This window comes from Fusarium graminearum, chromosome 4 (assembly GCF_000240135.3).
Source record: "Fusarium graminearum PH-1 chromosome 4, whole genome shotgun sequence".
In the NCBI taxonomy this organism is placed as follows: Eukaryota; Fungi; Ascomycota; class Sordariomycetes; order Hypocreales; family Nectriaceae; genus Fusarium; species Fusarium graminearum.
Window position 1 is genome coordinate 5,282,549 of NC_026477.1, and position 20,023 is coordinate 5,302,571.

Here is a 20,023-nt window from a genome sequence, read left to right on the forward strand (position 1 = left end):
TCGCAATTGAACGAAAGAAAAGAGGAACGAGAAGAGTGCTGGCTACTAGCTACGGGTCGGGGGTCGGGTTTGGGTTGAGGTTGACAAGGGATGCTACTGTGCCATGTGCAGCATACGAGGGAGTCTTTTTGGATGGACAACAAAGACTATGGACGACTGGCTTTGGAGGCTTGACCACAAGCGCGCAATGACGCTACTGTCAGCTCGCCCACCAAGCATTGGCCCGGCCCGCTGTATGGCTTGTTCGAACCCTTAAAGAACCTGGGTGCCATGGGGCCAGAAGAAACCCAAAGCGCTTTAATACATGGCACATATGCTAATATGGTAGACGATTCGCGGTGTTTTAGCACTCATCCTTGCCATCACCTGCAAGGGCCGCAACCTGTTAGCGGAACTGGGATCAACCGACAGGGGATGACAGGCCCTTGGGAAACCCGGCGCGCCACCTCCAGCTGTCAATTGGTTTTTTTGTTTTTGTTTTTCTAGAAGGGGGTCTGGGTGATCCCTTGGCTCAGGGTTCAAGACTTAACTAACCCCCGTGGGAGATCAATATAATCGAGAATGACTTGCTGAGGTTGGATGTTTGACCCTGACCATTGTATACTACAGCTCGCTAGCTATCAGGACGCACGCGAGCCTACTCAATTGAATTGACTAGCAAGAGTCAGGAGGTCCCAGACGTTCATCGACGTAGTATCTGTTTCCTGTGCTGATCATTGCAATAGCACAAATATGGGATGGATGTTAATAATTATGCCATGGAGCTATTGGGAGCGTCGAGGCCGACCATGTTTCGCTTAGCATGATGTAAAGCTCAGGTGAACTCAATGCACTTCACTAGGTACCTATTTCGCTACTAATGGCGCACATCAAACTCCACGTGCAAAGTTGCCAAGCGAACCTTCTTGGGACAGATATGCTACCCTAGACACTTTCAGCAGCTCATTCTCAGATAGAACACCAGACAAGGTATTCTGCATGCCCGATTTGACAACTGGCCACGTTTAAACATTACTATAAAACAGACAGTGCCCAATAGTATCTCATCTCGTAGGCAAAGGAATAGGCGGTGTCAAGCTCGCATGCAGGCAAGGGAACAGCCAAGCTTCTAGGAGCATGGTCTTGGTTCAAATACACAAAGATATTATTTTGTGGGCATAGTGGTCATGTCAGCGGTGTGATTTGAGATGCATTGGTGACAATGGCTCAGCGCAGAGTTCTTATGGTTAGGAAGGTTCTGTTTTACACGCAAATGATGACACACAAAGGAATGGTTCTTTGTTGACTGATCAGTAACAAGAAGTTTGGCATCCTAGATCTTAAGGTACAAAAATAAGTAGTCTAAGAAATAGAGTCCAAGTGTCATAAACTGATCGACTAATTTCGTCTCTCATGCTTCCAACGGCCAATTGTTCCGATACCTTGAGGGCTGTTTTTTTATTATTACCAAGGCCACAACTTTCTTTCAAGACAACGGTTATGCAAGATAGCGGCAGCGTGGCTTATCGGTATCCGCATTCCAGAGCAACCGTTTTCTTTGACAGAAAGGGATTTGGCTGTCACATGCATGCATCATGACAATGTGAAGGCTTTGTATTGTTCTTGGTGAGTAGCAAACCAGTGAGGGAGGTACTTGGAGCCACGTTTAAACCAATCGTGCATTCTTGAAGTCATGCTCTGATACTCTGCGGTTTCCCCTTGGCTTCGCGAACCTTCCAAAAGTACGTATGTATGTATGGTCTGGGTCACATAGAGTTTAAGAAAGATAAGGCGGACAAGGCATTTGGGTTCGGCAGTTCAATCATTGCCGCGGATAGGGTCGGTTCATAGTTTTCGCAAAGGAATCGTACAGCGGAACCAATGGACATACTAAAATAGACTCAAAGACATTGGGGTAAACATTTTGGGATAACTTGGATATGAGGAGAAGAGCTAGTTTACGATAAAAGGCGGGAGGCAAACGCGGGGAGTGAGGTCAAAGAGAGCAGAGGCATGCCATGCCATTGCTCGGAATGCCGAGGCCGACGTTACTCTTGCAACTACCTAAAAAGAAGAGTTAATCGGGAATCGGGTGCGGTAATTGCGGAAATTCCATGGAATTGCTAAATGGACGGCCGTGTTCGTTTTCGGGACCCCGCCGGCGCACGCCGCGAGATCTCATGATTAAGGCCGGCCGTTCCTAGGTCCGGGTTGGCCTCACTATCCGAACACATACCACTAATAAAGTGCGTTTGTTATGGATCGGATCATGGTATTCGGAATCCTCGTTTCAAGTTCTAAATTTTAAGTATTTCTTATGTCTCGCGGTAATTTTTATTTTTTACTTTTCTCTCTTGTACTTAACGACCTTCCATCTCTTCATCACCTGGGTACCTCTTGGGATTCACAACGTTGGATCTTTTCCACGCTTTGCAAAAGATAAACCCACACTACCTTTGAGGAGCGATACATTGGGAGTTACGAATCACAGGCTCCCACTGAACCCCTGCTGCTCCAGAGTCCCAACAGCAAACGGTCCCCCAGTTTAGAAGGGTTCAATCCGATTCCTCCGACCGAGATAAAAAAGACCGGCCGTGGTATTCCGCAGCCAGTAGCAGCCACCTTTCACTTTCCAGCTCCCGAGTTAAAGTGTCCACTTGGAGCGGGAGCCGGTCTGCCAAACAACCTATTTCTACTCATCTACTGCACGGGTGCTGTTGCTGTTTGCTTTGTTCGACACGTCGACAAACAAGGAAAGTTTGCGAGCAAGTGGCCAGAGTGTGTAATCAACAGGTAGTGCTGATCATTTGATGTAAGTCCTTCCCGCCAACAAACTCGCCTCACACGATGAAGGATGGATCCTAGGATCATGCATTTAATCTCCTACAACTTTTTTAGCGCGAATTTGTTACTGACAGCACATCCTTCTTTCTAGACACTCAGCGCCACATCCCACATCCCACTGTCCTTCCCCCGCCTCCTTTCCGGCCGACAACCATTGGTGATAACACAACCATTGGGAGAAAACCACGAAACTCGGTCGAAATTGTACAGATTTTACATCTCTTCTGGTCACACTGTTTGTGCTTGAACCTCACCACACTTGATCACAAACTCGCTCTAGCGGTCCAGTAGCCGTCATGGCTGAACTAGACACTCTGGACGTTATCGTCCTCGGAGTCATTTTCCTTGGAACGGTCGCATACTTCACAAAAGGAAAGCTATGGGGTGTTACCAAGGACCCTTATGCCAATGGCTTCGCTGCCGGCGGCGCTGCCAAGCCTGGTCGCACGAGAAACATCGTCGAGGCCATGGAGGAATCTGGCAAGAACTGTGTCATCTTCTATGGTTCTCAGACTGGTACCGCTGAAGATTATGCTTCCCGTCTCGCCAAGGAGGGTAAGAGTCGATTCGGACTCAACACCATGATCGCCGATATTGAAGACTACGATTTCGATAGCCTGGATACTGTCCCCAACGACAACGTTGTCATGTTTGTCCTCGCAACTTACGGTGAAGGCGAGCCTACCGACAACGCAGTCGATTTCTACGAGTTCATCACTGGTGAGGATGCCACCTTCAACGAGGGCAATGACCCCCCTCTGGGCAACCTCAACTATGTCGCTTTCGGTCTCGGAAACAACACCTACGAACACTACAACGCCATGGTCCGTAAAGTTGACCAGGCTCTTGAGAAATTTGGTGCTCACCGCATCGGCGAAGCTGGTGAAGGTGACGATGGCGCTGGTACCATGGAAGAGGACTTCTTGGCCTGGAAGGATCCCATGTGGGAGTCCCTTGCTAAGAAAATGGGACTGGAAGAGCGCGAAGCCGTTTACGAGCCTATCTTTGCCATTAACGAGCGTGACGACCTGAGCCCCGAATCCAACGAAGTCTATCTCGGTGAACCTAACAAGCTGCATCTCGAAGGCACTGCCAAGGGTCCCTTTAACTCTCACAACCCCTACATTGCCCCTATTGCCGAGTCATACGAGCTCTTCTCTGCCAAGGACAGGAACTGCCTTCACATGGAAGTCGACATCAGCGGTTCTAACCTCAAATACGAAACTGGTGATCACATTGCTATCTGGCCCACAAATCCTGGTGAGGAGGTTAACCGTTTCTTGGATATTCTCGATCTCTCCGGCAAGCAGCACAGCGTCATCACCGTTAAGGCTCTTGAGCCTACCGCCAAGGTTCCCTTCCCTAACCCTACGACCTACGATGCCATTCTGCGATACCATCTCGAGATCTGCGCTCCTGTTTCCCGTCAATTCGTTTCTACTCTCGCTGCTTTCGCTCCCAACGACTCTATCAAGGCTGAGATGAACCGTCTCGGTAGCGATAAGGACTACTTCCACGAGAAGACCGGCCCTCACTACTACAATATTGCTCGTTTCCTCTCCAGTGTTAGCAAGGGTGAAAAGTGGACCACGATTCCCTTCTCCGCCTTCATCGAGGGTCTCACCAAGCTCCAGCCCCGCTATTACTCCATCTCCTCCTCTTCTCTGGTTCAGCCTAAGAAGATTTCCATCACCGCCGTCGTCGAGTCCCAGCAAATTCCTGGCCGAGATGACCCTTTCCGCGGCGTCGCTACCAACTATCTCTTTGCCCTGAAGCAGAAGCAGAACGGCGACCCCAGCCCAGCACCTTTTGGTCAGACATACGAGCTTACAGGTCCCCGCAACAAGTACGATGGTATCCATGTCCCCGTCCATGTTCGTCACTCCAACTTCAAGCTACCTTCGGACCCTGGAAAGCCTGTCATCATGATTGGCCCTGGTACTGGTGTCGCTCCTTTCCGTGGTTTCGTCCAGGAACGTGCCAAGTTGGCCCGCGATGGTGTTGAGGTCGGAAAGACTCTATTGTTCTTCGGTTGCCGAAAGCCCAGTGAAGATTTCATGTACGAGAAGGAATGGCAGGTAAGTCATCGACATCAACCCAATTCCAAAGCCCTTACTGACCAATTTCAGGAATACAAGGAGGCTCTCGGCGACAAGTTCGAGATGATCACAGCCTTTTCTCGAGAAAGCGCCAAGAAGGTTTATGTTCAGCACCGACTTAAGGAGAGAGCACAAGAGGTCAGCGACCTGCTCTCCCAGAAGGCCTACTTCTATGTTTGTGGTGATGCTTCAAACATGGCTCGCGAGGTCAACACTGTTTTGGCGCAAATCATTGCCGAAGGACGTGGAGTGTCTGAGGCTAAGGGTGAGGAGATTGTGAAGAACATGAGATCGGCAAACCAATATCAGGTATGTAGCGGCTACATGCTGCTCCCCCCACATCTCATTGGTGAACATTTACTGACAGAGTTGCTCGCAGGAGGATGTTTGGTCATAAAAACGCTCAGCGGCATGCTGCATTTGAGTTTATTGGTGGCAATGACTTGTCAGGTTTAAAAGGCTGGCGTTCTGCTCCACTACTATCCATACACAGTGGTGGTGATTTTTGATGAATGTATTCGGAGTAGACTTGGGTCCTTTCCTACAGGTTATAGAACGGGTGGTTTTGGGATGGACTGGTACATATGCGATAAATGGTTTGTGACATCTACACTGTTGTAATTTCATGTCACCACATATTGAGAGAACGTCATTTACCTATTTCCGTTGCCAATGCGCCCTCAACCCGCCTTGATCCAGACATGCAAGCAGAAGCAAGTTAGTAAAGTGCCATTGTGACCGTCGTGTGTAGCCTGCTCAAGCTTGTATGCCACGAGACGACGTAGTGGCTAGAGTGCTTACCCTGCACCTACGTGAACAACAAGAGTTTCTTCTTCTTTAGAACGACTCTCTGTGGTCTAGAACTGGTGACCCGAGAGTGAGCCATGGAAGCGCTGTTGGTGCCATTCGACCTACGGGCAGAGACAACAGTAAAAAAGGAGTTCAAGATGGGTGTTAAAGGCCACTCGCAGCAGACTGAACGGCAAGACATGGAAGTCAGGGATTACGATCAGCGTTTGAATACCCAGGAACTGAGTGTAGCAACGAACATAGATGTTACGGAGCCATGCATGCAAATGCGTTCGTGGAGTAAATGAGACTCGCAAAACTCCCGCTTCAAAGAGCATGTCCCTTCGACTGACGACTCACTCAATAAAATTATGCATTCTAAAGCCACTTAATTCAAGGCCGAGTACGGATGCAAGCCAAGAAGGAGTTTGGTAGCTCATAGACAAGCGTTTGCCAATACCGAGTGCATCTGGAGAAGGAGACGAATAGACGATAAACCACTGCGCATGGAAACCTGCAGGAACATAAAGCATGCTGAGCTACTTGAGAGGGGGGGATTGCGGAATATGTTCTAAAGGACGCGAACTCTTATGTTCAGCTATTCCCTCGTAGAGAATAAAACCGCCATATCTTAATGTTGTCGTGTGTGCAAAGCTCGACGCTCCCCTCCGCTAAATCCCCTCAGGAGTAACTTTCCCTTGGGCGCTCCCCATATTCCTGCCGTGTTCAATAGGTAGGTACAATTATAATACTTACTTCCTACTTGGGTCAGTAGGCTAGTAGTTTCCTCATCTTCATATCTCAAACCTATCTAGGTACTGAGTACTACCTACATAGGTAGCTTAATAAGATACTAGGCAGGTCTGGGGCCATCTTCGCATCTGAACTGCCATCTCGCAAGGAGCATCGTCGTTAGGGAACACGCACTTACCCAGAGCCGCTTTCAGGTGCTTTCCTTCTTTAAATTACCGAGCTTGAAAACAATAGACATAACCCACAACTCCTTCCATTGTTTTGTTGCGGCAACAGTTGGCCCGGGCTTCATCTTGCAGCTCCTGCCAGCTGCAGACTTTCCTTCCGTAAGTAGGCATCGATGCCACTTCTACGCCGTCTTCGCCCAGCAATTGTCCTCAGTTTCTATTTATTACGTACAGACAGAAATTCTATTGTCCTCTTCCATCTCACTTTCTCATCGACATTCTTCATTGCTAAGGTTTTTGGTTGCGCAACACCTGCTATTCATCTTTTTGGCATTGATTTAAGCATCATTCTTGCCTATTCATCAACGATACATCCTTCCCTCTGCACCAGTGCTTCTTTCCGACATTTTTCTTTTGTGAATCCTTAGCTAGGTAGGTAGGTGCTCGCGTTGGATCTATATCTTCTTCACCATCTCCCTCTCTCCCATCTTCCGTCTTCTCTTCCTTTTCATCTTCCTCACAACATCACCTCCGATCCTTCAATCTCCTTCGTTCCCATCTTGCACGGTATCGTGGACTATCTTACTTACTTTCACTTCATCTCAGTCTTGGTACTCCACAGTTCGTCATCATCGGCTTCTTCCAGCCTGCTTTGTCCATCAGGTGCTTGACCATCAACTAGGCCTTTGAGGTACGTTTGGTCTTCTGGTCCCCGGCATCGTGTCTTCTCTCTTACCCCATCACTCTCCTATCGTTGCATATACCAGCATGTCCTCAGGATACTCATATCTTGTTCGAGAAATCTGTTCTGATCAGTACTGCATTTCCCTCTCTTATTCATTTCGTTCTTCCTTATTGGTATCATGGATCCGACTGTTTAACTAACAACCTTGGAATATAGCTAGATTTTCGCACATCCCCGATTATTCGCATCTTGCACTGCTTTGCAGCCGATCTGTTGTTTGTGAGGTAAGTAAAGGCCCTTTGCTTATACGTTTACTTCACCTTGGATGAGTTACATCTCTTTGGTCTCGACAACTGGAATCTTCATCCCTCATCACATCAGCGCTGACTGGTATGCAATCTTCAGATATCTCAATCGTACATCTTCATTCAATGACGATCATGGAACAGAACACGGCTGCAGCGCCTTTTCTCTCCACCCATTCAGATCGACGACCTCAGCATCTCGCTATCCCTGGGTCTGCCGACCACAACGCTTTGTTGAGCCAATTCCATGGTTTGAGCCTCGCTGGAATGAGCATGTCTGCCCCTCAGGCTGCATCTGTTCCCATGCAACCTCCTTACATGGTCGCCCCCGATGGGCTCATCCTTGCCCCCATGCAGGGTGCCCAGTCTTTGGCTATGAATCACCCTGGCGAGCTAAACTATTCTGGCTATCAGATGAACGGAGGTTACGCCGGCCCATACGCCCTTCCCGGATCTCTCATGCCTTTCACCCCAGCCCGTGCCAATGCCGGCAATCCTCGTGCTGACCGAACTCAGCCAGAAGTCCCTGGTCTAGAGAATCGTCGCGGCTCTTACTCGACTACCGAGTCTGCTCCTGCTACTCCCTTCTACGGAAGCTGGCCTCCTCGCGAGCATGGTCCCCGTGTCCACAGTGACCGATCAGCTTATACCACACCATCACCTCACCAGCTCATGGTTACCCATCACGCTGAGGCTGCGAACAAGCCGAAGCCTTCTCCGGCCTCTGAGCGTGTGCTGGATGAGCTCTTGGAAAAGAATCCCCGAATTCCTGGTGCAGTGCCTGCCGTCTTTACACCTGCAGGTCACATGAAGAGTCTTGAGCAGAGTCTTGAGAACCGCATCCCTGGCAATCGCAACGTCTACATTCGAGGTCTTCACCCCACCACCGATGATGAATTGCTATTCCACTACGCTGCTCGATTTGGCAATGTCGAGACATCAAAGGCTATCATCGACACGGCGACTGGTGCCTGCAAGGGGTAAGTTTCTTGTATCAACCGCAAACATGGAAATAGCTAATCGAGGCAAGATTTGGGTTTGCCAAGTTTTACGACGTTTCTGAGTCCGAGATGTGCATTCGCGGATTCCATCGCCTTGGATACGAAGTTGGTTTCGCTCGGGTTTGTCTCCACTGCCACACAGATGAACGACGAAGATGAAACTAACATGCTAAAAGGAGTCTTTCAACTCTCGTCTCAAGGCCGAGGGCGACGAACTGTCAACCAACCTCTACATCTCCAACTTACCCAAATCCTTGACTGAAGTGGTAAGTTCTACTGAAGTATATCGGCTGATCAAAAGATCACTAACTCGTTTCAGGAACTCGGTCTTATCTTCCAGGGATACACTATTCTGTCTAGCAAGATACTTCGGGACAGCATGGGAAACAGCCGTGGTGTTGGCTTCGCTCGGTATGCCGATACAATATCAGGGATTTGGAACTTGCTAACAACGCCACAGTTTCGAGAACCGTGACGTCTGCGATGATGTGGTCGAGAAGTTTCATGGTCGGCCTGTTGGCGAGGAAGGCCTTCTCATGAACATCCGATACGCGGACACTCCAGCGCAGAAGGAACTCAAGCGTGTCACGGCCGAACGCCGCCAATTCCGAACTAACGAGTACAACATCGGGGCCTACGGTACTCCTCTCGTCGGTTATGGAGGCTCCATGTTCCCTCACCACGTGCAGAATCGACGAGCGGCGATTCCTATTACGCGCCCGTAAGTTTGAATGCAGCTTCTCGTCTTTCCAATACTGATGCTTTCTTAGTCCCATGTCTCCGGAACTGACTGCTTCCGATACCAACGATGAACATCGACGTGCAGGACTTCAGCGTCAATCCACTGGGTATGAAGCGAGGTTGCTAGGCCATGACTTAGTGAGGTTTATCTAACCTTACAAGCAGAACGGCCCCCAGCCTGCCTGCCGATGAAGCAGTCGCCACGCCTACCTCATCCGAGTGCGGTGAGAACACGACCGTCCACGCCGAGACCGTTGCCGTCGGGGCTACTTTTGACGCATCTCCTTCCATCAAGAAGGAAGTCAAGAAGGATGCCTAAGTTTTCGAGCCTTTCAACAATTGTTATTGATTTCATCTGGTCGGCCATGGCCAAATTCGTGCTGACCCCAACATTTTCCCTTCTGGTTTTGGAGCGTCTGGCTCAGACATTGAGAAATGAGCAATCCTGGAACATCTTATGGCCTAAGTAGATGTTACACTTGACGAATTCATGCCATGATTTGATGTCATGAGCTTTTGTAGCTTAGATTCGGGGGTACAGATGCTAGTATCAGACGGAGGCGTTTAGAGCTAATCTCCATTAATGTCATATAATCCTTCAATTCTTTGCCAATGCAGCGATGTCATGAATTGATCATAGTAATGTGTGTGCACTTCGTAAACATGGGTATCATTGCATCATATCTAAACTGCCAATTTTGACATGCTCTCTTCAACAGGATCGTCCTTAGAATTCAAGACATCGTCGCCGAGCAGACCACCAGATGTTTGACCGTCTTTAGGGTCTTCTGAGCCACCCTCTTCGTCATCCTCCTCATCTTCGTCGTCGTCGTCATCCTCATCGTCACTTTGTTGAGTAGTTTCATCTCCCTTTTCCTTAATAGCAGCCTCAAGGTCTTTCAACATCTTCTTTGTGAAACCAGAAGCTTCAACTGTAGCATCAAGTCTCTTGAGACCCTCCTTAGTCATAGCTTTCTTTGCGTGTTTGAAGAAAGGACCAGGCTCTGTTGGAACGAAATGAAATCTGCGTTCGAAGAAGCGTTTGACACAGTTGACGTCTCGATCAAAATACATTTCAGCGTTTTGATGTTCCATGGAAACCATTTGAGGGAAATCAATCACGACGGGCTCAAGCGTCAGGGTCTCCTCGCCTTCTTCCGATTTTGTTATGTTCTCCTTGATCAAGATATTGAATTCGTTGAAGTCGCCATGAATCAATCCATGCTTGGCAAGTCGTAGTATGAGAGCAATTAGATCACCGTACAGGGATGCTGGGTCAGGAACCTCGGCGATCTGTCGAAGAGGAAATGCGTCGATTAACGACATGACGATTGTGTGGCGAGATTGTGCAAAAGGTTCGGGGACAGGAAAGCCCTCTTCGCGCAGAGCCTTCATGAAAGCAAATTCCTTCATGGCTGCTAACCTGGAGAGATACATCCATGATCCAGATTGTCGCTTCTTAAGGTAGTCTCGGTTCGATTTAACAGATCGGAAGGAGATACGGCCGAGTCGATGGATCTTGAGAATTCGTTGTGTGCCGGTGTGGTCCGCCACGATCATGATATCGCTTTCTTTACCAACACCGACGCGGTCTCCTACACTGTAGATGTCGTTTCGCTTGGCATGGGTGTGGAGGGCGAGGTAGTCGAGACCACCGTATGTGAGTCGGTAACCATCGTACTTTGCTTCCTTAACACGCGCAATAAGGCCGACCTTAGCAAGGGCTGAGATGCTTCTGTGAACGCTGCCAGCACCGCCACGGAGGTGCGCAAGTTTCTCGATCAAAGTTGTGGGCACGAGTTCGTGGTTTTTGCTTCCCATCTCGGCCTACGGGTTTGGTGTAAGTCCTATGAATTTTGCAACCATGATAACCAGGATGTGCACTTACAGCAGTCAAAACTCGCCAATCCTCATCGGTGAGGTAGCGCATGGCTTTTGTGTCTAATTTCATGATGAGACAGTTTCTGCGTGTTCTTGGGCTATGTGTTTTTCTTTTCTATCCACGAGATGTTGTTGTTCAATCAACTTTTTCTTTTTCTTTTTCGTTGATGTTGATGTTGATGTTGGAGGGGTTGTTTCTTGGGATGGTGGGGTTATTTTTTTCTAAGAGATCTTATCACTAACAACCTTGACTCCCGCTTTGACCTGTATGACCAAGTGGGTCTTTGGAGGTGGGAACACGTGATGAGGCTGGGGCCAGGCGGCAGCGCCTCGCGTAACCCAGCAGAGCTACCTACAGCAAAGCATTGAGCTTAGCCAAGCAGCGCTCCATCACCTTCCAACTACGACGACCACGACTCCATCGCTAATTGATTTTCTGCGCTGTGATCATTGACGATACAGCTCAACCACATATAGAGCATTATATCCCGACTTCTTTTTACCCTTTCAATCTACCCAGTAAAGCTCTACCAAGCGCCTAACCCGCCAACGTCAACATGGCTCAAGACAGCGAAGTGCCCAAGGCGGCCGACAAGGGCAAGGGCAAGGCTGTTGACGACGCCAAGAAGGACAAGCAACAACCAAATGGAAAGAAGGAGGACGAGAAGATCGAGAGTATGGGATCCCGCTGTTTCACGAGGCAATGAATGTTGTACTGACTAGGGTCCAGCCGCTGAGGAAGAGCTCAATGAGGAAGATCAACAACTCAAGAACGAGCTTGATATGATGGTTGAGCGCTTGACTGTAAGTCACTAGACGGGGTTCACGATCTGAACTATTCTAAGCTTTGTGTAGGAGTCGAACCCGGAACTCTATAAGCCTGCCCTGGAAGCAATGAAGACCTCGATAAAGACATCGACGTCATCCATGACAGCAGTCCCAAAGCCCCTGAAATTCCTACGACCACACTACGAGACTTTGACGAAGCTCTACGAACAATGGCCTCAGAGCGAAGACAAGACCTCGTTGGCTGACGTCCTCTCCGTCATCGGCATGACGTTCTCAGACGAGGACCGACAAGACACACTTCATTACCGACTTCTTGCCCCGACATCCGACATCAGCTCATGGGGCCACGAGTACACCAGGCATCTTGCCCTGGAGATTGGAGAGGTGTATATCAAGAGGATCAATAACGAGGAGCAGACCAAGGACCTGATCGATCTTGCGCTTGTCTTGATCCCTCTTTTCCTCAAGAGCAACGCCGAGGCCGACGCCGTGGATCTCATGAGCGAGCTTGAAATCATCGAGGAGATGCCCAAGTTTGTGGATGAGAATACATACGCTCGTGTGTGCCTGTACATGTCCTCCATGGTCAACCTCCTAACTTACCCCGACAACGAGACCTTCCTTAAGACTGCGCACGATATCTACATGGAATACAAGCAATTTGCGCAGGCCATTGTTCTTGCAATTCGACTACACGACATCGACCTTATTAGGGCCGACTTCGAGAAAGCCGAAGACCCCGCTCTCAAGAAGCAGCTCGCATTCCTTATTGCCCGTCAAAGAATAGCTCTTGACATTGACGATGACTCAGACGAGAGCGACGCAATTACGGAGTCGCTCAGTAACATCAAGCTTTCAGAGCACTTCAAGGCACTGGGCAAGGAGCTGAACATCCTTGAGCCCAAGTCCACTGAGGACATCTACAAGAGCCATCTCGAGAGCAGCCGAGTTGCGGGAATGACTAACTTGGACTCTGCCCGACATAACCTTGCAGCAGCATTTGTCAATGCCTTCGTCAACGCAGGATTTGGCAACGATAAGATGATGCTTGTTGACGGCGAGAAAGAGACATGGGTGTGGAAGACCAAGGCCGATGGCATGATGTCTACTGTCGCCTCTATGGGAACTCTTTTGATGTGGGATACTGAAAATGGACTTGACAAGATTGACAAGTATACCTACTCGACAGAGAACGAGATCTCGGCCGGCGCTATGCTCGCTATTGGAATTGTGAATTCTGGCGTGAGAACAGACTCTGACTCTGCTGTTGCTCTCTTGGCCGACCATGAGAAGCTAAACCATCCTGATCCTCTTGTTCGGACAGCTTGCATCATGGGTCTGGGACTGGCGTATGCTGGATCGAACAGGGAGGATATTCTCGAGCACCTTCAGCCCATGATTTCCGACTCTTCTTGCGATATGCAGATCTCAGCGATGGCTGCTCTATCTTGTGGTCTCATCTTTACAGGCTCCTCTCACCCTGAGATCAGCGAAGCTATTGTCACCACTCTAATGGACGACGACCGCAAGAGCCAACTGACTGATAAGTGGACACGGTTCTTGGCCCTTGGCCTGGGTCTTCTTTTCTTTGGCCGACAAGAAGAGGTCGATGTCATTCTTGAAACCCTCAAAGCCATTGAGCATCCTATGGCCAAGTCTACCGCCGTGATGGCTGAGATCTGCGCTTGGGCTGGTACAGGTGCTGTGCTCAAGATCCAGGAGCTTCTTCACATCTGCAATGAGCACCAAGAGGAAACTGACGAGAAGAAGGGCGATGAGCTACTACAGGCATATGCCGTCATCGGTATTGCCCTTGTGGCCATGGGCGAGGATATTGGCCAAGAAATGGTTTTGCGACAGTTTGGCCACCTTATGCATTACGGTGAAGCTAATATCCGTAAAGCTGTACCTCTTGCAATGGGTCTTATCAGCCCCAGCAACCCTCAAATGAAGGTCTACGACACTCTGTCAAGGTACAGCCACGATAACGACCCCGAGGTTGCCATAAACGCCATCTTTGCCATGGGTCTTTTGGGTGCTGGCACAAATAACGCTCGATTGGCCCAGCTACTGCGACAACTCGCCAGCTATTACCACCGTGACCAGGACGCCCTCTTCATGGTGCGAATTGCTCAGGGTCTCCTTCACATGGGTAAGGGAACCCTGACAATCAGCCCCTTCCACACAGACCGACAGGTCCTGTCTCGTGTCTCAGCTGCCGGTCTGCTTGCTACCCTTGTCGCTATGATTGAGCCCAAGGAGTTCATTACCGGCCAGTCACACTACCTACTTTACTTCCTCGTCACCGCCATGCACCCCCGCTTCCTTGTCACCCTGGACGAGAATCTCAAACCTCTTAAGGTCAACGTTCGCGTTGGCCAGGCCGTTGACGTCGTTGGCCAAGCTGGTCGTCCCAAGACTATTACTGGATGGCAAACTCAGAGCACACCAGTGGTGCTTGGATATGGTGAGCGAGCAGAACTCGAAGACGAGGAGTACATCAGCCTTAACAGCACCCTTGAGGGCTTGGTGATCTTGCGGAAGGTAAGTTCGATAACACCAATATCGTTTGTCTCAAGATACTAACTTGTACAGAACCCCGAATGGGAAGCGGAGAAATAGACGGGTTTGACTTGTTTGGAGCATGGTGACGGTTACAAGGACATGCTTAATTACACTGTATTCTATGGTAATCTGCCGTAAGCGCAGCGAAGAAGGGGATGGGATTAAACATTCGATAGACGGAAGAACTGGGTTCCCAATTTTGAACTCGTTTTCATCGTAAATGTACTGTGCTGAATTTTGTGGAACTGAAACTGCCCATGTCATTTGTGTCTAAAGATATCGTTCAGCGCTTCGCTGTGTAGTAACCACATCTTCCTCATAACGCCTAGGACCATCCATGCGGTCCATCATTGTGACCCTCAGATAATAAGTTTATATCTATATTTAACGCCTTCCACCATCAGAGCTTTACCAAGTTTTAGGCCCGAAATGCTCGCCCTCTTGAAGGGTGTTGTATGAACAAGCTTGCCAGTCGCAACCTTGCTTGTACACTTCGGTTCCCCACCACTTGAGATTTTGCGCAAACCCAGGATAAATAAAACCAAAAAAGACAACCACAATACCAAAAGCAAGACCAGAATCGAGAGCTGCGCTCAGAGTCATGGTGTACTTACTCCACCAAGCGTTATGTCGGTTTTTAATCAGATAATTAAAGACGTAGCAGACGAGCACCCAGACAGAGAAGTTGAGACCTGTGGCAGGGGGGATCCAGGACATGGCGCCAAAGATGACAGGGAGATTGACCTTGCGCAGGATGCTCGAGCGGTGACGTCGGCTGTAGAGCCACAAAGGAATCGGTAGTAGTGCGCCTAGCGGAAAGAACCAGACCAGGGATCGATAGATGGCCTTCGGGCCGAAGAACTCGTTGGGCCCGACAACTCCCCACAAGATGGAGCCGTTGAAGTGAACCCTAGCAATGGGACAAGTGAAGCCGTTGATCGCCTCAGAAGTGCAGATGCCCCTGATGTTGGCAAACATCCAGTTGAGCACACCGATCTGGGTCAAGGAGGAAACAAGAGTCGCAACAATCTGTACCAGAAACAGGATTCGCGGGGGAATCTTCATGTAGTGACCGAGCTTAAGATCGGATGCGAATTTGATACCCTGGGCTGACGAGATGTAACCGTATGTGACAAAGACCATATTGGCGATAGGACGGCCTGGGAAGACAACACCGCAGATAAGCTGGCAGATGAGGTAAATGCTACTGTGCTGGTTCGTTACGGCCATGATGATGCCATTGGGGATGAAGAAGAGGGCCCCGATGGCGAGGGCGAGCAAAAGACCGTACCAAGGTAAGTGGACAGGATAACTGACTTAATTAGCAACTGGATCTCAAGGAACATCGTGTAAGAGCGCCTACTATTCGACCACAAAGATTCCGATAGCAGTCATGGTGAGAAACGTTATCAAGTACCAGCTCAGGGGAGCATCCTTGTATCTCTTCATGAGCTTGCTGTGGATATCCTCACGGCTAATGATTCCATCAACATGCGATACTGATGACATTCGCCTGCCACTTTCGTCGGTTGACTGGCGAGGCAGCGACCCAGGGGAGTCTGCCACAGGCTCGTACTTGGCTTGCCCATCCTCGCGGGCCTCCTGAAGGGCTCGTTTCCAAGACTTCCAGATATCCTGACCGTGCCAGCAAGCAGTATGCGTCAAAAGGGCAGATAGGCCAGCGAACTGAACTCCATAGCTCAACACATATGTGATAGGCAAAAAGACTCTGCTGTAGTTTTGGTACGCTTCGCGATCAAAAAGGAATTCGGGCGTAAGGATCTTGCTAACGTCGTAAACTTTGCCAGTATTGTCGAACACAGCCGCCGAGAGAATTGGCATATACGAGGAGAAGAGAACGTTGGTGTAGTAGAAGATAGGTGCGATGATCCACATAACTACGGCCAGACCTCCGATAACGTTCATAGCAGCCCAAAAAGGGACCAGCAACGGCGAACCAACATATGTGACTTGCGCCCAGTCGAACGTTAACGGAAACAGACCGAGCCCAGAGGAAACGCCAAATAGATTTGCAATAACAACATTCTTGGGGGCAAACCAAGTGATGACGTTGAAGTAGCTCAGCGCTGGCATGAGGAGCCCAGGCAGAAAGTAGAAGAGGAAGGACACAGTCCACACGATGTAGAAGAATTTCCACCTGCTGATGGTCCAGCCTCCGGCAGGCTTATTCTCTTGTTTGTGAAGTGTTGAAAACATGGCTGCCGACATGAGAGTTCCCGGCCAAATCATACCGCTGGGTCGGACGAGGAACCGGCGCGTCAAGCCCGCGAAACCATAACCGAGGATTTGCGTAGATATTGTGAGAAGAAGCTGGTAAACAATGGGGGCTTCTTGGTTATAGAACTGGGTTTGTTCAACGATAACGTCGGTCGCAAAGGCGAAGCCAAACGCAACATTGCTGCTAACGTAGACGCAAGTATGCTCCTTCTCGTTCCAACGGCCTTGCGCCAGCCACCTCCTCACACGGGTGCGCTTCTTAACTTTATGTAAACTATGCGCATCGTCGCTCACCAACGGCACCCGCACGCCGTCGACAAAGTCTTCTTCAGGGTCGTAGGGCCGCTTCAACACGAAATCCCACAGGTGTCCGAGAGGGTGGACAAGTAATAAAGCAATAACTGGAGTAATGGCAACACTAGGGTATCTTAATGAGAAGAACAAATTGGTCGAGGAGCCGAGGATGGCGAATAAAACGGAGAGACACCACATGCGCGGCGTGTTTATGGAGAGGGTGGTATTATCGGTGGGCGGAACGGAGGCGCGGACAGCCTCGTGGGGAGAATTTTCTTGGTATTCGGTATTTGAAGTAGCGGAGGAATCGTCGTCCAGCAGTGCGCCATCCTCAGACAGATCGTCTTTCAAGCTGCCCTCGAGAACGCCAGGATGCGTAGGTTCACCAAGACCCATGCGACCCTCGAGGCCGGAAACAAGGACGGCGCCATCGATTTCTTCTGACAGTCTCGAGGAGGACTTTTTGCTGAGTCCAGAGCGGTGCGACGTCTCACTGCGCATTGTATCGGTGACATGACGCAATTGGTGGGAGTCGGGGTCCCAGCGATCACTGCCAGCGGGCGAGTTGTTGCGACTGGGTGTTAGCGACACGGAGCCATACGGGGCAGCATCAGAGCGGGCGGCAGAGCGCAAGAAGGGCGTCTTCTTGGAAGCCATGTCTAAGTCGGCGTTTGAGGGTTGGGGAGTAGCATCTAGACTGTCATCGGTATTGGTGTGTTCAGGAGACGGCGGGGCTGCATTTTGATAGTCGACGAGGACTGGTTGGGGGGCAGAGACAGAAGCAGAAGCAGAAGCAGCTGGGGTAGCAGTGGTAGTTAATAATGGGAGAGGTAATATATCAGAGGCCGGAGCCTGGTACAGCAAGACATGGCCCTGGTCTTGGACTGGGTGTGAGGGTGAGACAGTCACAGTGGATCTGGTGGTGGAGGATGAGGACGAGGATGTTAGGGGCTGAAGGGCAACGTCCTGGCGCAGTGTCGGGTAGTCGTCAACAACCCTGTCTCCAACCCTCTCTGCCAGGGACGAGGACGCTGAAGATTTGCGGCTAAGGCTTTGTTTGCTGGAGGAGGAGAAGGAGGCCGAGGAAGAATTGGTGGTGCGTTTGCCCATAGCGGGGAGGGGTGTGTGTTGTACTGGCAGTCAGGAATCGCGTATCGAGGCTATCAAGCACCTATCGCTTGACTAAAGAGACGAGGCAAAACAGTCAGTAGCGGGGCGTGGTCGATGGGCTCCAGCTATCATCGATCCGGCCTGGTGCAGTAGGTCTTTAGGTCTCTAGGTATGGAGCCGCAAAGCAAAAGGTCCTTATGTGACAGAACAGTACAATGCCGTATGTACTTGAAGAATAGGGGTCGTGCCGCTAGTCGAAATACTGATGAACATGAACGAATGAATTGAGTCAAGCAACGAATATAATAGAGGAAGAGACAGTGAGACCAAAAAGAAAGCAAGGCTACTATGTACGGGCGTGAGGGAATTGCTACGAACGGACACGCGTGGAGAGCCCAAGGGTGTTTAGTGGGTGACTAGGATCAGGCGGATGACAAGGGAGTCGGTGACGGGATGACGCATTGTAGCAAGTAGACTCTAGACTCTAGAGTGTTCGTGTTATTCAAGTCCAAGTTAACCAAGTTACTGTTAGGGAGAAGAAGTATGCATAAATATTGGCAGTTAAGAGTTGAGAAGATAAGCACATGCATTCTGAGCCATCATGTTAACTGATGGTTGCAAGTAGAAAGGTGTGCAGACACAAAAGGAATGAAAGCCATCTAATTGGGTTGTAACTTGCAGTTATTATTTGCGGGAGGCTGCCGAAGCCAAGCGCCATTCTACAGGGTGCTATGTACTGTGAATCCTTCCACGGGTCATGACCAGAACGGGAAATACACCGTCCTTGGCCCTGTCCTTTTACCTGTCAGCCTGTCAGTTGAGTTATACATACATGTAGCAAAGAGTTGACTTCAATGCAGACGCAAAGATCTACTGAAGATCTTCAATCTAAAAGCGACATGGCCCTGCCATGAAAAAGAGTCATTGTGTTGGGGTGGCTGTGCAGCAGCTCGATATCACCATCAATGAAGTTGTCCGCCATGACACGATTCTCGTTCTTACATACCTACTGCTTCATACTGGACAAAACTTCAACCCATGTCCTCGTCACCGAAGCGCACTAAGCACAGCATCCCAACGACAGCCAGCAACAAACAAGCGGGCCGAAGAATCCCTGACAACTCCATCTCGGCTACCTCTGTACAGGGAAGAGGATGATATCTGTTGATGAACGATGGATCTGATTAGATAGCAGTGGACATCGCCCAAGATCTCCTTGTTAACCTTCAGCATCTTCAACTGCTCTGATCAGGCCTTCAGCGCATCTCTACTGCTTATTTCTTATCTTGGCCGAGTACACGCTGATCCAGCGTTTTTGGAAGCTGTTCCTGGTTCAATCTCAGTTCAGTAAAGATCTGCTGCTAATGAGCAAAGCTTCAAAGGGTTAAACTTTAGCCTCGTTGTATCAGTATATTAGTTCAATTTCTGCTCTTCCACCTCAATCCTTGCGTACTCTGCCCACTACTCTGTACATACGTTCGTATACAGCAATGCTAAAGTTCACCCCCAGACAACTTTGTTCCTCTACATAGGTGGTATTAAAATATGACACGCGTTAAGCTCCGGGCCACCCATGTTCAAACTCATCACAATGCCTGAGACATGCCTGGGTATGGGTATGGGTTCGGGTTTTCATCCCAACTTTTGAGCAATGAGATGCGTTGCATTGCAAATGATTAGCGTTCCCTGGTTCATGGTCGACAGAAACACAGACTTTTCTATCCATGGCCCAGGCCCTGTTCGATGAACCCTGTACAGCAGAAGAATTACTCTACCAATCCGA

General features: G+C 49.6%; 5 protein-coding genes across 5 annotated transcripts; 3 read left to right on the top strand and 2 right to left on the bottom strand.

Moving 5' to 3' along the window:
• Nucleotides 1–2,890: 2,890 nt before the first annotated feature.
• Nucleotides 2,891–6,342, top strand: FGSG_09786 (NADPH-cytochrome P450 reductase). The gene is made up of 3 exons (XM_011329602.1): nucleotides 2,891–4,901; nucleotides 4,953–5,231; nucleotides 5,302–6,342. The coding sequence occupies exons 1-3, from the start codon at nucleotides 3,120–3,122 to the stop codon at nucleotides 5,317–5,319; spliced, it is 2,079 nt and encodes a 692-aa protein (XP_011327904.1). The 5' UTR covers nucleotides 2,891–3,119; the 3' UTR covers nucleotides 5,320–6,342.
• Nucleotides 6,343–7,399: 1,057 nt separating this feature from the next.
• FGSG_09785 (uncharacterized protein) lies at nucleotides 7,400–9,682 on the top strand (the record flags this gene model as incomplete). The annotated part of the gene is made up of 9 exons (XM_011329603.1): nucleotides 7,400–7,446; nucleotides 7,537–7,600; nucleotides 7,766–8,601; nucleotides 8,652–8,742; nucleotides 8,802–8,888; nucleotides 8,963–9,033; nucleotides 9,083–9,343; nucleotides 9,393–9,470; nucleotides 9,529–9,682. The coding sequence occupies 9 exons, from the start codon at nucleotides 7,400–7,402 to the stop codon at nucleotides 9,680–9,682; spliced, it is 1,689 nt and encodes a 562-aa protein (XP_011327905.1).
• A 365-nt stretch (nucleotides 9,683–10,047) lies between these two features.
• FGSG_09784 (serine/threonine-protein kinase RIO2) lies at nucleotides 10,048–11,314 on the bottom strand (the record flags this gene model as incomplete). Its single annotated transcript, XM_011329604.1, has 2 exons — nucleotides 10,048–11,190; nucleotides 11,252–11,314. The coding sequence occupies 2 exons, from the start codon at nucleotides 11,312–11,314 to the stop codon at nucleotides 10,048–10,050; spliced, it is 1,206 nt and encodes a 401-aa protein (XP_011327906.1).
• A 487-nt stretch (nucleotides 11,315–11,801) lies between these two features.
• FGSG_09783 (26S proteasome regulatory subunit rpn-1) lies at nucleotides 11,802–14,790 on the top strand (the record flags this gene model as incomplete). Its single annotated transcript, XM_011329605.1, has 4 exons — nucleotides 11,802–11,919; nucleotides 11,975–12,048; nucleotides 12,100–14,577; nucleotides 14,629–14,790. The coding sequence occupies 4 exons, from the start codon at nucleotides 11,802–11,804 to the stop codon at nucleotides 14,653–14,655; spliced, it is 2,697 nt and encodes an 898-aa protein (XP_011327907.1). The 3' UTR covers nucleotides 14,656–14,790.
• Nucleotides 14,791–15,006: 216 nt separating this feature from the next.
• On the bottom strand, nucleotides 15,007–18,240 carry FGSG_09782 (uncharacterized protein; the record flags this gene model as incomplete). Its single annotated transcript, XM_011329606.1, has 2 exons — nucleotides 15,007–15,910; nucleotides 15,962–18,240. 2 exons carry the CDS (start codon nucleotides 18,238–18,240, stop codon nucleotides 15,007–15,009), a joined length of 3,183 nt encoding a protein of 1,060 aa, XP_011327908.1.
• Between the last annotated feature and the right edge of the window lie 1,783 nt (nucleotides 18,241–20,023).

Excerpts from the sequence above, each read along its gene's own strand:
- FGSG_09786 (XM_011329602.1), top strand. The coding sequence starts at position 3,120 with ATGGCTGAACTAGACACTCTGGACGTTATCGTCCTCGGAGTCATTTTC. Across the intron at positions 4,902-4,952 it reads TGTACGAGAAGGAATGGCAG|GAATACAAGGAGGCTCTCGG; the intron begins GTAAGTCATCGA and ends GACCAATTTCAG.